This window comes from Poecilia reticulata, chromosome 18, assembly GCF_904066995.2.
Source record: "Poecilia reticulata chromosome 18, P_reticulata-male-v2, whole genome shotgun sequence".
Lineage (NCBI taxonomy): Eukaryota > Metazoa > Chordata > Actinopteri > Cyprinodontiformes > Poeciliidae > Poecilia > Poecilia reticulata.
Window position 1 is genome coordinate 8557500 of NC_088847.1, and position 15090 is coordinate 8572589.

The 15090-nt window shown below is 37.0% G+C and overlaps 2 protein-coding genes across 3 annotated transcripts; both read left to right on the forward strand.

Annotated features, from left to right (window-relative positions):
* The first annotated feature begins 1227 nt into the window (after window positions 1–1227).
* On the forward strand, window positions 1228–4648 carry LOC103480403 (serine protease 33-like). 2 transcript variants are annotated; one of them, XM_008435335.2, is made up of 6 exons: window positions 1228–1480; window positions 1767–1787; window positions 2297–2459; window positions 3015–3292; window positions 3373–3521; window positions 4290–4648. In XM_008435335.2, the coding sequence occupies exons 1-6, from the start codon at window positions 1426–1428 to the stop codon at window positions 4635–4637; spliced, it is 1014 nt and encodes a 337-aa protein (XP_008433557.1). In that variant the 5' UTR covers window positions 1228–1425; the 3' UTR covers window positions 4638–4648. The 2 variants fall into 2 exon arrangements, with proteins under 2 accessions (XP_008433557.1, XP_008433558.1); XM_008435336.3 differs by having other exon boundaries at window positions 3015–3274.
* A 4035-nt stretch (window positions 4649–8683) lies between these two features.
* On the forward strand, window positions 8684–14684 carry LOC103480425 (chymotrypsin-like protease CTRL-1). Its single transcript, XM_081599009.1, has 6 exons — window positions 8684–9008; window positions 10386–10406; window positions 10800–10962; window positions 11526–11788; window positions 11868–12058; window positions 13406–14684. The coding sequence occupies exons 1-6, from the start codon at window positions 8954–8956 to the stop codon at window positions 13787–13789; spliced, it is 1077 nt and encodes a 358-aa protein (XP_081455135.1). The 5' UTR covers window positions 8684–8953; the 3' UTR covers window positions 13790–14684.
* The last annotated feature ends 406 nt before the right edge of the window (window positions 14685–15090 follow it).

The following is a 15090-nucleotide window of genomic DNA, read 5'->3' on the forward strand; positions in this document are numbered from 1 at the left end:
ATACAGTCTCTGTATCAATTATTGCTCTAAAGGTCTTGCCATACCAGTTTATTCCTCTGTATTTACTTTAGTTTCTTAGTTTATTCTTGCATTTTGTTCTTCATTCATTTCCATTTAGCTACATTTGATTAATATTATCCTCTCTTGGTTTATTGCTATGTCCACTTTAGTTTCTTTCCTGTTGCTAGATTTATTTTATCGTTTATTGACCATCAGTAATCTTCACTCATCACCTGCTGCGCCGCCTAATCGTCATGTGTTTCACATCATGTGTTGATTTTTCACAGTTCAGCGTCGGACTCTCTGTTTTTATGCCATAATTCACATCTAGTTCGTTGCTCCGTTTTATGTTCCGCTTCTCCTGTTTCAGAGTTTTGCGCAATGTGCGCGTCTTTTTTTTTTTTTTAAGCCCCTATGATGCAGGGCAGTCGGGAAGCGTATCGATGGGGAAAAGGCAGACTGATATACATCTTTTAAAACAACGGTAACATTCTCTGCATTCTGATTATTGAAATTTAAAAGTGCTGTGTTGTTCTATCACCCCCGTTTCATACCGGACTACTTACAGCACCGGTGTAAACGCTATAAAATGTATGCTCTCTATTGTGGTATCACCCATGGAAGGATTTATTTATTTCTTTATTTAAATGGGTTCATTTTTCAGAGGGACACACAGTGAGGGTATCGTGATTTTAGCTACCAGTAGCAGGAGAACGGAGATGCGCCAAGAAGCTAACAGAAGCTAACAAACACTGAATAGAAGAGCTGCCATCGATACAGTTGCAGCCAAGCATGATTTAATGTTACACAATACAGTTTTACCAAGTTGCTCAAAGTCTAAACTGGCATTGTTGTGCATTTAAGGTGTAAAGTTTACCTTCGACCAAACGCCCCCAAAGGCTGGCGGACATTCTAAAAATGTCCGCCAGCGCCCCCTGCCGTCCTCTGAACGCCCCTGAGGGGGCAGTACCGCCCACATTGAGAACAGCTACTCTACACTGACAAGCTCTACCACCTTACTAACAATAATTAATAGAAAAATTAAAATATTAAAATAATGAAAGAAAGTAAATTCTTCAATTCTTCTGTCTTGAATCCCTTTTTATCAACATTGAAGACATGAAGTACCATCATTCTTGTTGTGTTGTTTAACATCCACTGTTGATCAGCCAAGTTTTCAACTGCCATGTTCTAACCTACCCATTATTCCCCAGGCTACCGTTACTATAGCAACTCTGAATATCCCAAGTACATAACAGAAACACAAACGAAAATCAAACTGCCCCAAACACCTGAGGATCATGACAGCATGGACTGGTACTTGTAAGGAGGTCTAGCATTTGTACGACAAAAAAGAAACTCGAGTGTATAACCTGTTTCTAAGAGAGGGAAAAAAATGCACCGCGACCTGAGAAGAGTTTGAAAATGGCTTTTCCAAAGATGACTGGGTTTGTCCTGGTGACCCTTCTGCTGTACAGTGGTAAGAAATAAGATTTTATTTTAAATATTTCTTTACATACATTAAAATGTGTCTCATAGTGTCAAACTTGAATTTAGCAATATTTAGAGAAAGGTATTTGACTATGTATTTCTATTTTTCAAATAAAAATCTATCTACAAAACGTATGTGTATCCATCTAGTTATATTATTTAAAGTCTGCCTTGAACATTGGAATAGTGGTGGTCAGTTTCAACACGTATCACTAAATGTATGTTGTTTTTGTCCTAATTTTGAGATGAAGCTGTTCCTCTGTTCTGTGTTCCAGGTTGTCAGTCACAACCGTTTGGTAAGCATCCAGTTTGAGAAGTTGTGCAAGTTTTGAATGTTTTTTTCCCTCTTCTGCAGCAAATGGAGAGATAAGTTACACTAATGTCACATATTTTAATACCAGAAAGTATCCCTTCCAAAGGCCAGTGTCACCAGACCTGTGTGCGAATTGGAGCTCAGTCAAAGCCGCCATAATTTCTGCCTCCATTATAACGGCAGCCAAAGAGAAGAATTAACATGAAACACGTTTCAACACCCATGCATTTTTACCAGTTTTGTTTCATTTATTAGTGTAAGTAACAATGCCAGATGTAAATGAACATAGGAAATAAATTATTTAAAATAATTAAATAAAAAAATAAATAAATAAAACCCATAGAAATCAGCAAACCACACATATCTTAAAGGTAAAAATTGTTCCATGGAACACTGAACGTTCTACATAGACATGGAAAGTAAAAGGAATATTTTATTACAGAACTTGTTGCATTTGTCCTTTCTTACTTATTTTTTCTTCCCCGTTGTCAGAATGTGGCCGTCTGACGGCCAGCTCTCGAATTATTGGGGGTTTAGATGCAAATCTTGGGAGGTGGCCGTGGCAGGCAAGTTTGCATCAGAATGGTTTCTCTTTCTGTGGAGGAACGCTGATCAACAATCAATGGGTCCTGACCGCTGCACACTGTGTAACATGGTGAGAGGTTGACAAAGCATATCCAGTTTTTTCTTTAACCCTCCCATTGTCCTAAACGTTGGGGTCATTTGGACCCCAGGTACTTTTTATTATGCGTGCGGTCCAGTGGGGTCGCACACATAATAAAAAGTTCTTGCTGAAATGTGTATAAATAAACTTGATTGATTTAAACATGTGTTGTCTGGATAGAAGTCACACCAAGCAGGAATAAAAACAAACTTCTCTTAATAGGAACAGGATTTTACTGACTCGAAAACTAATGTTGCCAATTTGCACCTGTTGTAGCCAAGTTGTTTGTGACGCATGTTCCATTCAAAGATTATATTGGGACAACTTGTAAACTACACATGGTTAATTTTTAGTATAATTATTAAGTAATATTTGATATACAGAAGCAGGGTACAATTTTATTTTAAAGCCTCGTTTCAGCAATACGGGCATAAAAGATTCCTGGACTATTTGTTCAGTTACTATGACAAAGATCTCAGACTACTAGTCACCAAGTTTACCGTCAGGTCAAAAGTTCAAATTAATGATTGTACTTTTGTTTCTAAGGTATGATCTTTTCATCACAGAAGTCCAACTGGGTATTGTAGAACTGGATGTTACCAGCCCCCATCGGCTGAATGTAAAACTTGCTCAAATCATCTGCCATCCTGAGTACGACTCTAGGACATTTAACAATGACATTTGTCTTCTGAGGCTTTCGAAACCTGTCCAGTTCACCAAGTACATCCAACCAATCTGCTTACCTTCTGAAACCAGTAATTTCTATGACGGGGATAAGGCCTGGGTTACTGGTTTTGGTGTGACTGGTAAGAAACGCACAACTGGTAAGATACAGAATATTTACTTAATTCTTCCTTCTTAATTCTACACGAATGCTCTTAATTTTTATTTTAAAAAACCACAGCAACCGGAATATCATCCAGCAAGTTGAAGGAGGTAGATGTACCAATTGTTGGAAGAAAGAGGTGTTCATGCTACTATAAAAAGTCTACCTTAATCACAGACAACATGATATGTGCTGGATATTTTAGTGGAGGAAAGGACTCATGTCAGGTAACTATCTTTTTTCCTTTACTTTGTTTTTTTTTAAACACCCACTATCAAGCAGCATGTCACTCAAAATCGTTTTGAGTGTCAAGGTGAGGCCCAACAAATTTACTTTCACGAGTGGAGTATTACGCCTTTTGCCATGACGCTCCATTTGATTTACAAAACCTTCAGAAATTTCTTAGCGTTTATTTCAAATGTAGTGTAACAGGTGGAGAAAAGGTTTAAAAGGAAATGAGAACTGACTAGAGAAGCGAAATAAGCATAAAGACAACAAGTCAACACCACTGAAGTCTACCTCAATCTGCAGAAAGGGAGAGAAACAAAACAAGAGACCACAACAGCCAACATCTGCATAAATAATAACAGTTATAGCATGACTTTTATAGCATGAATTTATGGATACTACATCCATACAAGATGTAGTGGCAACTACATCTTGTATGGATGTAGTTGCCACTACATCCATACAAGATGGATGTAGTGGCAACTGTAACCCAAGAGTGTATCTGACAAACACCTGAATCTAAACCTGTGTATGCGATGTGTCAGTCAACCATCAATGCGATTACTTGTTTTTTAAGATGGGTAAATGTTTAAGCATCAAGAAAATCTACTGCTCAAATACAATATTATGTTTGTAATGTAACGTTTGACATCAAGTTTTAGTATTTAAATGATACTTTTATTTATATGGTTTCTCTGCTGAAAAATGTTTCCCTGGAAAATTCCTTAAAATAATTTTTACATGCTCTACTACTTGTTTCTCACTAGGGAGACTCAGGGGGCCCACTAATGATAAAAAAGGGCCGCAACTGGGTTCAGGCTGGGATTGTGAGCATGGGTGAAGGCTGTGCCCTTCCACTGACACCTGGAATCTACACTCGAGTGTCCAACTATGAGAGTTGGATCAAAGACATGGTCACTGGCGCGAAACCGAGCTTCTTCACCTTAACTCCCTCTGGCAGTGACAAGGATTCAAGTTACTTCTGTAACCTCGAAGGGTCGGTTGACGAGAAAGCTCTTGCTGGTGGTGAAAACCTGAGTCCATTCAATCACTCAATGGCGTTCTCCATCCTTGCAACATTTCTCCATGTATTTTTTGGCAAAGAATACATTTAAATATACAGTGACTTCCTGAGTGCTCAAATATGTGGTCCTACCTATATGCCTCCCACCACTGATGATAGGATTGTTGGTAGTGATGAAAACCTAAGTCTTTCCAATCATTCTTTGGTTAGAGAACGATTGGCCAAAGAATCACGTTTCTCGCAGCATCTCTCCATGTTTTCTTGTTGTTTTTTGGCAAAGAAAACATTTTAATACGTAGCGACTTCCTGAGTGCACTAATACGCTCTGTCAACATGGAGCTTTGCTGCAGTTCATATACGAGTGTGTAATTTTCTACCTTACGAAAACTTTCACACAAATTCTCTTCACTGTCAGATTTAGGTTGAAGCTGTGAAATAAGTAGTTTGAACCTTTAAATTTTATTCTTCCCTTTTAAGTTTTCTTACATCATTTTGACCCATTTTACAAATTTGAATCATAGTAATCAAGCATCTTGGGGACTGTGCATAATTAATCTATCATATATGTAAAATCTAGGATTTTATGATATTCATTACCAATCAAACAACAAATGATAAAAGATTGTGGCAAGGTTAAAACTCAAATGGCCTACCTGTTGATTACTTTCATCTTACCTAAGAAACACTGGTCAAATCTTTTGTCAGTCATCAGTAATATGATGCACCACATCCCAATGTGAATGCAGTTTGTGTGACTGCAAACACAGCCGCTAATAAAAGAGCCTGCAGAGATGGTCTTAGAAGCATTGAATACATGCCAAGTGTCACCGGTGGACTGCCAGGCAGTTTAAACTTTTTAAAAGCCAATCAAATGCTGGGCTATCTTTTCAATATGTGGTGGGATCACACACACAGCAAGCAATGTGTTATGAAGGCTTTTGGACATATGGGTTTACTGAATAGATTGTGGTTACTAAATTATCTGACTGGCCATAAACGGTGTGCACAATGTGGTTGTCAAACATCAAGTTACATGGACATTTTTAGGGAGGTTCCACAGGGGTCCATTTTAGGACATATGCTGTGAGGGTTCTTGCATAAACCAGCCAGAGAGACGCTGAATGGAATCCAAAAATAATCTTAATTTATTACAAAAAAGTTCAAAAATACTTAAACAATGAAGAACTGGGCCCAAAAACTGAGGTCAACATAACAAACTCCAACTCAGGTAGTAACACAAAGAACTCAAGCACAAAACTGACCTAACAAATAAGACATGAGGGGAACTTAAATAGTGGCTGATCAGACCACAGCTGATACACAAGGGGTAATTTAAACATACAAAAACTTAAACAAATACTAATCAATACAACACCAAATTTTTAAATTTAACAAACATTGGACTGAAACTACCAAATAAAAGAGACATTAAAGAACTGGTCAAATTAAATTAAAGAAAACCAAATTTCCCCGTCCCCTGGCAAACGGCCCGCTGAGGAGGTTTGCCAGCCATATATGGATGTCAATTAGCTGGAACTCTTCTGTGACCCTCCAGCAGCTCCAAAGGAAACTGGTAACTCAAAACAAATAAATTAATTTGTTGCTTTTCACAAAAATATAAAGAACTGACAAATAAAGTTAACTAAATGCGTGCACTTCAAATAGTTAACTAAAAAGTCAAACTAATGAAAATTTTCAAAAATAAAAATCTAAACTATTCACTAATTAATGTCTAAATTAATATTAAGGATGAACAAAACAAACAGTTACCATTCAGGTCTGTGTGACAGTAGGGTCGGCTGTCACAAACACCAACAGTAACAATTTGGGCCACGGTCTTACAAGTGCAGCTCTGCATTTTTATGTTGATTCAGTAATTTATTGTCAGGCAAAATCAGTCATTCAGTCTCAACTATTAAAATTTAGATTGCTACTGAAGGCAAATAAGACTAAGAGCATCTCATTTTTGAATAAACAGAAGATGTTAGGCTTCTTTTTTCAAAACAAGCTTGTTTCTACCACTTATGAGTATTTTAGATTACGGTGCTCTATATGTCTGTTAGACACTGTTGGATTTATCACCATTGCACTTCAGTTAAATGGCCCCCTCTACACAGACACTCTTGCAAAGACACGCTTTACAAATCCAGCCTCCATCTGATTTAATCATTCTTATGTTACATTTCACACAAGAATCAATACCACGGCCTTTGCTCTCAGGACTGTCACATTCAGTCTTCCTTCAGTGCGTACTGAACTTCTGAAGGTGTCCAATTTGGTCACACTTGGGGAGTTTAACATTTTAATAATAAAGGGTTTTAAAAATGTGTCTTTGTTCACTTGTATTTGTTATCATTGTTAACCCTTCTGTCAATGTAGGTGTTTAGATTGTAATATTGTTTTTATGTAATTTGTTGATGTGTGCAACGGGTCTCTCTTGTATATGAGACAATGAATCTCAAGAAATTTTCCTGTGCAAAGACGGAATTAATAACATAGGCTAAACAAAATCAACAAACGCAGAATATCCAACAGTTATAAGAGTTGAACGGCGGTTAATTATTGTTACACGTCTAGGTGACTTGCTTCTTTTATGTAAGAATGTGAATTTGTGCAACTATGCCACCGTCAAGGCAGATTAACAAATGTATACATTCAGGCTGGTCCAAACAGAGATACAGTTGTATGGTTGTCAAGGTAATGATAATCTAGGTTTGCACTCCTAGAGAAAAGTAAATACAAAAGCCTGCCAGGAGACTTTCCTTACAGAGAAGCAAAGGTCAAGAGTGTTTCCAAGCAACTCAAATGTTATGATTTTTACAATGAGAAAACTAATTCAGAGTTGGGAAATTGTTAAGGCAGCTAGCTGCATTGTACAACGTCTTCCCACAAGTGGATGAGTGGAAAATATTTTATTTAACTTCCTTCATACGAATGAAATCAGGTTTAACGTCTGTCTGTTCCTCATTTCCATTTAGGACAATACTGTTTTCTCTTTAAAGAGCAGTAGCCTGAGCTTTGTTAAAGTCGTTTCTTGACGTCACCATTTCAAATATGTCAGCAATCAAGGTTTCTATTACCCATAGAATTACACAAATTGAAATTATGAAAATTCTCTTAATAAAAACACGGCGATTTTGGGGGGAAAACCCCCTCAATTTTCAGTAGGTTTTTGTTGAGGTGTTCTTTTGGTTCTATTGAAATAAAGGTATTTTGAAAAACTGAAATGAGAAGACCTTTTTTCTTTGGTATCAGACAAGTCACATCAACAGGCAGATGTTACTGCTGCTGTAAGCAACAAAGACGATAACAGGAAGTGATAAGAGGATGATGGTTTGTTTTCGTTTTTTTGGACAATGTGCTCCAATGCCCGAATAAGATGCCAACGTCTCTTCTGATTGGATGATAGATGATGAGCATTAGCGCCATGGCTGAATTATGAACATAATCTCATGTAACCGCTTACATCAATTTTGAATGACAAAATTATTCACGTTTTAATTTTATTAAATGAAAACACTGCAACTGTAAAATTATGTGTTTGACATCAGCAGAATATTAAAGATTTGTGCAAAAGAAAAAGTTACCAGTGTTTCAATGACAGCTACTCCTAACACTGGTAGTTAGTATTACCAAGAGGTAATGGAGTATTAGCAAATGAAATGGCAAGCTTTTTATTTTTCTGCTGCCATGGTTGAAGCAAAACACTGACATCATATTTTTACATGGGAAAGTTTGATGTCAGGGTGATATGGCAGGTAGAACGGTCATTTTATGAGGTAAACAGAACAAAGTTAAAACAGCAACAATTCACTGGGGACGGGGTGAAATGATGAGCTGGTAAATGCTTCATAGTTTCACTGACAGATGTAGCAAAGAGAACAGACCGGTTTTGATGGGCTGAAGACAAAAGGCTCAGTGGGAATTACAAGGAAACAATAAGGAAAGTACTTTGAAGCTGAGCAATGTCTGAGGTAATGGCAATAAATACTCCTCTGCTTCACTGATGGTCAATCACAACCATTTAGTAAAAACTTTCCTTACTTTTTAAAAAATGCTTTTAAAATAAGTACTTAAGAGGTCAAGAACTCTTGAATTATTCCGTAAAACATAAAATATCTGTGCGTTTGTTAATAAAAGTCGGAGGTGCTCAGATTAGGAAAATGAACTTTGTTGATTATCTTTAGAACATGAAAGGAAAACAAACATGTTGCATGATAAAAATAACTTACTTCCTTGATTGGACATCTGGTCTCATAATAGGCCAACTCAACTCCGACAACACGACCAACAGGTTTCCTTTCATGTTGCATGTGTTAAGGAGGTTGACAGTATAAAAGATGAATTCTTTGGAGTGGAGCTGAGCATCTGCATGCATCTGTAGCTGAGGGTATCTTTTCTTTAAAAATGGCTCTCCAAAACCTGTTTGGATACTTTGTGCTGATCCTTCTGTTCTCCAATGGTAAGAATGAGTGTTTCATGATTCATATGTTACATTTCATGTAGCTTAATGACGTGTCTCTGATAATCCTTATACACATAGATGGTGGAAAGGTTTCTGTAGATTATGAGTTAGATAAGAAGACAAACCTACATGCGCTGCTATTTTAGTCACATTTTATTCAATGATGTTTTATCTTTGTGACCAATTTACACAGTAAAAATGTAACATTTACATCCTCATTTCAAATGAACAAGTTTTATTAAATATTGTTCTCACTTTTATTAGTTGAGATACAATACATAAATAATCCTGATTTAGTTTTAGAAGACACAGCTTTTAGTGTTGCCGCTCCAAAATTATACGTTTTCTCATTATGTATTAAATGTGCCCCCATATTGTCCACGTTTAAAACTCTTTGCAAGTCACATTTTCCTTCTATAGCTTTAAACATGTTGACACTTTTCCTCCTACTTCCTTTAGATCACATTATGGTTTATGGTATGATATTGTTTTTTGTGCTTTCCATATTTTGAATGTCTAAAATTATCAAAATATTTTAAACATTCAAAAAACCAAAACCGTTATTGGTTTTATCTGTACAACACTTCATCACAGCTACTGTTTAAAGTGCTTTATAAATAAAGTAATAGTAATTTAGATTTAAAATAAATCCTAATGAGCCAGTAAGACCTCCAACAGATTCAGCGCTCATTTAGTACTCAAAAGTAAAACCAGCATGGAAAAAGTACAGTATGCACCAACCACTTTTCTGAAAATGTGCCCAACAGCAGCCACGTACTGGTAATCACATTCACTTCAAATAAATCAACAGCAAATCTGCCCACCTCTATAAAAGCATATGAGTTATGGCAGTTTGCTCTCTGAAACAGACACATTTAATTCAGGATGCAAGGACAGCGGCGTGTACGCTCGAAAGGCAATTGTTTCTGTCCTTCAAGAGCTGCAATGCGGCAAAAAAGTACTTCCAGTTTTACAGATTGGTTCAGTTTTAGTTTTTTTTGTCACATTTCCAATACTTTGCATTATCAAACCAATTTTTATATTAAAGAAAGCCTAACTAAATAATGATAATTAAAATGTGCAACTAAAGGTGCATGAAGGAGTTTGTTGACCACTAATGTTCCTCTAACAGGAAATCATGAAGGCAGACTTTCAGACATTGTTCTGACTTGTTCTTGAAAATGTACCAGAAACATTTAAATATGAGAGGCAAAAACTTCAGCTAAACAGCCATGATGTTTTATATATATATATATATATATATATATATATATATATATATATATATATATTATGAATGTGTGGGAAACCATAGTTTCTAACTGGTCATGTGAGCTGATGACTGGTTTAACATGTCTATTTTTGGCATTTCAGGTTGTCAATCACAGGAGCCTGGTAAGCATCTTGTACACTTTAACAAGCTTAACCGGTTTGGTTCAGTCTTCCAACATGCAGGACTTGAAACAGACAATGTAATGTTTGCTCTCTCTAAAAAAAAAAAGATTCAAGTTCATTTTATAAGTTTATAAGTTATAGCCTTTGCTATGTTGATTAACCTGTTTGCTTTCTCTTAGAATTGTTTAATAAAAAACGAATACAAAACAGCATTAAAATATTTTTTAAATAACGATGCAAAATTGGTTCAACATTGAAAAACTGATTGTACCCGTTTTCCATGAAACTAGCAGTAGAAAAGCAGAGGCGTGTCAAACAATGAGCTGTAGTTTGACCTGTATAATCGCTTCCTCCACCTTCACTCAGCTTTTGTCTCTTCTCGGTTTTCCCCAGTGTGTGGCAAAGCAGCTGGAAGCAAGTCGCGGATCATTGGGGGTCAAGATGCCCAGCTGGGGGACTGGCCCTGGCAGGTATATTATACTGTAGGAGTTTCCTACTGTGGAGGGTCGCTGATAAGCAATGAATGGGTGCTAACAGCTGCTCACTGCATAACAAGGTGAGAGTTTTTTTTTTTTTAAATCAGATGGTTAATAAATGATTAAAGCTGCAGCTTGTAACTTATAAAACAAAATCTGTTTTTTACATATTTATTAAAACTATCGCCATGTCATGATGCAGATAATCTGTGAAACACTTTTTTTTCTGTTAAAAATTAGGAAAATGAGTGTTTGATACTTACCGGGTTGTGAGTCACCTCCTGAAATTTACACACACACACACACGCACACACACACACACACGCACACGCAAACATGTCAAGTCAGGTGAGACAGTGTTCTCACTTTCCATCAGTCAGACACGTATGTCAAATCCATCATCAGATCTTATCCCCTCACTATAACACTGAGGAACTTTATTTTTTTTACACATTGTCTGTGACAATAGTGACAGTTTCAACAAAGAGGTCAAAAAAATATTTTAAAAAATAAAAGTTACATACCGTCGCTTTTATCAGAGATGACTCTTTCGTTATGTTTTTCAACATTTGTTGATACTGAAAGAACCGAGTCTAAACTTATGTGCAGACTCTTATTCTTGCGTGTTTTGATTTTCCGTAAGAGACGACCTCAACTACACAGAAGTCCAAGTTGGTGTTGTACAACTAGACGGCGTTTCCAACTCAACTAAAGTGACTCGAAAACTCTCTGAAATCATCTGCCATCCTGAGTACGACTCTTCGACAAATGAAAACGACATCTGTCTTCTGAAGCTTTCGGCTCCCGTTGACTTTACTCCCTACATCCAGCCGATCTGCTTGGCCTCAGAGAACAGCACTTTCCACGATGGCCTTGTGAGCTGGGTCACTGGTTTTGGCGTCACTGGTAAGTTGCACAATAGTCACCGTCTCCGACAACACACCCCTTGTGGACTTTATATAAAACCTTTACTTTTCTCTTCTAGAAACCCGGCGTATTGGATTTGGATTAGATTCCAGCACTCTGCAGGAAGTAGAGGTGCCAATAGTTGGAAACAACAGATGCATGTGCTACTACTCTGAAACATTCATGAATTTACTTCTTTTCAATGCTAACCTAAACCCAAATAACTACTTGTGTGCTGGATTTAAAGAGGGAGGAAAGGACTCTTGTCAGGTAACTACAAATTTATTTCTGTAATGTTTTTTTGTTTTGTTTTTTTACCGGTCAGTGGAATAATTCTCAGCATAAAACACAAGGAAGAAGAGTCATTTCAAACTTCTACAAATCGATTGCATTTACAAGTAACAACAGACTCATTTTGTATGAATCTCTGTTTTCAGTATGTAGTCTGGATCTTATGAATATGCAATGTTTTAATCTTAAAGGAAAAAAACTTGGAGGTTTTTGGCATATACGTTTATATGCTACATTTGTATTTCTAGCTAGCTTGTATGGTGTTTTTCCAAAAATCTATTGTTTTATTCCATTGTTTTTAGTTTCTGTTGCTCTTATTTTGTACTGAACACTTTCTGCCATGACAACTTAAACTTCCCACTCGTGGAGGATTATCTTATTTAACGTTCTTCTATAACAGGGGTGGGCAATCCTGGTCCTCATGGGTGGGTGTCCTGCAACTCTTAAGAGTCCAACACTTGAATCAAATAGTTGAATCACCTCCTAAGTGCAGTCAGGTTCTCCAGAACACTGCTAATAACCTCATTATTTGACCCAGGTGTGATGAAGGAGAGACACATTTAAAAGTTGCAGGAGGCCGGCCGGCCCTCCAGGCCTGGAGTTGCCCACCCCTGTTCTACAAGATAGGCTTGTATTGACCAGCGCTGGCATGAACACTGGCATAACCGGCATAAAGCCTTTTTCTTGCACAGTCAGTTCTATGAATTGACATTAAAATTAGGGGTGCACAGATTGCAGTTTTCTATCTGTTTGCCGATTAGCCCAACCTGCCGATTCCAATTTTGACTGGTACCAATTTTTGTTTTGTCTGAAATGTCACTAACTATAGCAGGAAAGTTGTTGATTTGGCAACAGTGGGGTGACTCTTGTTAAGTGCAAACGTGCCGACTTGACCCAGTGGGTGGGGCTAACAGTCACACTTCTCACAGGAGAGCAGGAGAGGACAGGGGTTGGTTTTAAGACATTTGCTGGGGTAGATGAGATCAGGGGATAAGACTGGCTACACATTGAAGTATTGGCCAATCACTGATCTCTCAAAATTAAGGAAATCCTTACCAATAAATCGGCTGCACCCCTAATTAAAATCAAGGTATTTCACAGGATAAAACAAAAAGAGCAGCATTGTTTTTGCTGTCCAGTCCCAAACTGAACACAGGAAGCATTGCACTACATGTAATGCAACAGAACCAAAGAAAAAGCAGACACACTTTAGAAAAACCTAATCAGTAAGGCCAAAAATAAAAGAAAATTTGACAATGAGAGTGTAATATAAAACTGCAATCCACAAGTAATTGTTACTTTTCTTATCTTTCTTCCCCCCTACAGGGAGATTCAGGTGGACCGTTGATGGTTCAACTCCAGAATAGTCCTCAGTGGGTCCAGGCCGGAGTTGTGAGCTTTGGTGACGGATGTGCTGTCCCAATGAAACCGGGCATCTACACCCGAGTGTCCCAGTACCAGAGCTGGATCAATGACACGGTCACTGGCATGGAGCCAGGCTTTGTTACCTTCACATCGCCCGGCATTGACAGTGACCTAAGCTTCACCTGTACTACCACCACCTCCGCCCCCCACACCACCACTCCCACTATGACCACTGACGACAGTATTTTTTGCAGTGGGGAAACCCTGAGCCACTTCACTCACTTCATGGGAATTGCTGTTCTTGCTCTGTTCCTTCAATTTCTTGTGGGCGGTGCTTGGAAGTAAATGTCTTCCTGAGGATTGTGCAATGCACAGATGGGAAAAAGGTTATGATTCATACTTCACTGCACTATAAAATATGTGCTACTAAACACATAGTGCAACTTTTAAAATTAAAGAGTTATTTTTCTTTTGAGCAGTCAACTAAATTCATTTTGAATAGTCTTGCTGTTAATATGTAGCTACGTAACATCGGGGTTAATCTGAGCTAACAGGAATATTGTGATATGTATTGCCAATCAAGTACTACAAGTAATCAAATATTGCGACATTAGATATGTGTGAGCCAAGTTGATTTTTAAAAATCTGATCCATTTTTAATCTGTTTTAAATGATCCTGTAACAAGTGAATTTTGGTTTTCAGATATATGGTGTGAATTTGGTGTGTTTTTATTACATTTATATAAATAGCAGAAACATTTTACCGTTGTTTTATGAAGTTTGGAGCTTCACTTAAGAAAACTGACTGTTCCTGTTTCAGCTTTGCCCTTTCAACTTCAACTGAGTAAAGATTAAAGACTTTTTATGTTGAATATTCAGTTTTTCAGATTTGTTGTCCTTGTCTGCTAAATATGTCCAACAGAACAATTATGCAAGAATCATTTGCAACTAAAATAGTAATCTATATAAATCTTAATGCTCATGAACATAAAATTTCCTACAAATTGTATATTCATTTTGGATAAATACATTTGTCATTTAGCATAAAGTAGAAATAATAATGGAATATGTGTGGCTTTTTTTTAAGAGGAAGACATTAATAAAATGATCAACCATCATCCAGTAACAATATAACTTGATAGTGGTGTCATTTACAAGATTTCAAGCTCTAATATTTAAGAACACAGACAATATCACACCATATGTAATGTATGGCAGATTAAAATTAGTACCAGAGAACTAAAATAACTTTTTTTAAGTAATAAACATTTTTAAAACTGATTTACCCGCATTTATTAATAAGTTTCACTAGACGTTTGTAGGTATTCCATGTTGAAAACCTTGGAATTCCTACAAATTCAAAGTATGACAGACCATCAGTGTTACCATTTCTAAATCTATAAATAAATATTGTTTGTATTTATTATCTAAGATTTTAGATTTTCAATTTAAGAGCCCTATTTATGATCTTAGATTTTCTCCCCAATTTACTGCTCTCTCTCTCTGCAGACACTACTTTCACACTTTTTCAAAACGGTACTCAGAAATGTGTTTTGCTCCATGTTGAGCCATCGTTTCTATGACCGGTTTGAATTCTGCTCCTTTCCCTGACATATTTCCTGCGTGGTGTCCAGTTTGTTCCCCCC

Bases quoted from the DNA above. Each gene is read 5' to 3' on its own strand.
- LOC103480403 (XM_008435335.2), top strand. From the start codon at position 1,426: ATGGCTTTTCCAAAGATGACTGGGTTTGTCCTGGTGACCCTTCTGCTG. The intron at 1,481-1,766 runs GTAAGAAATAAG...TCTGTGTTCCAG, and splicing joins GACCCTTCTGCTGTACAGTG to GTTGTCAGTCACAACCGTTT. The intron at 2,460-3,014 runs GTGAGAGGTTGA...TTTGTTTCTAAG, and splicing joins GCTGCACACTGTGTAACATG to GTATGATCTTTTCATCACAG.
- LOC103480425 (XM_081599009.1), top strand. From the start codon at position 8,954: ATGGCTCTCCAAAACCTGTTTGGATACTTTGTGCTGATCCTTCTGTTC. The intron at 9,009-10,385 runs GTAAGAATGAGT...TTGGCATTTCAG, and splicing joins GATCCTTCTGTTCTCCAATG to GTTGTCAATCACAGGAGCCT. The intron at 12,059-13,405 runs GTAACTACAAAT...TCCCCCCTACAG, and splicing joins GAGGAAAGGACTCTTGTCAG to GGAGATTCAGGTGGACCGTT.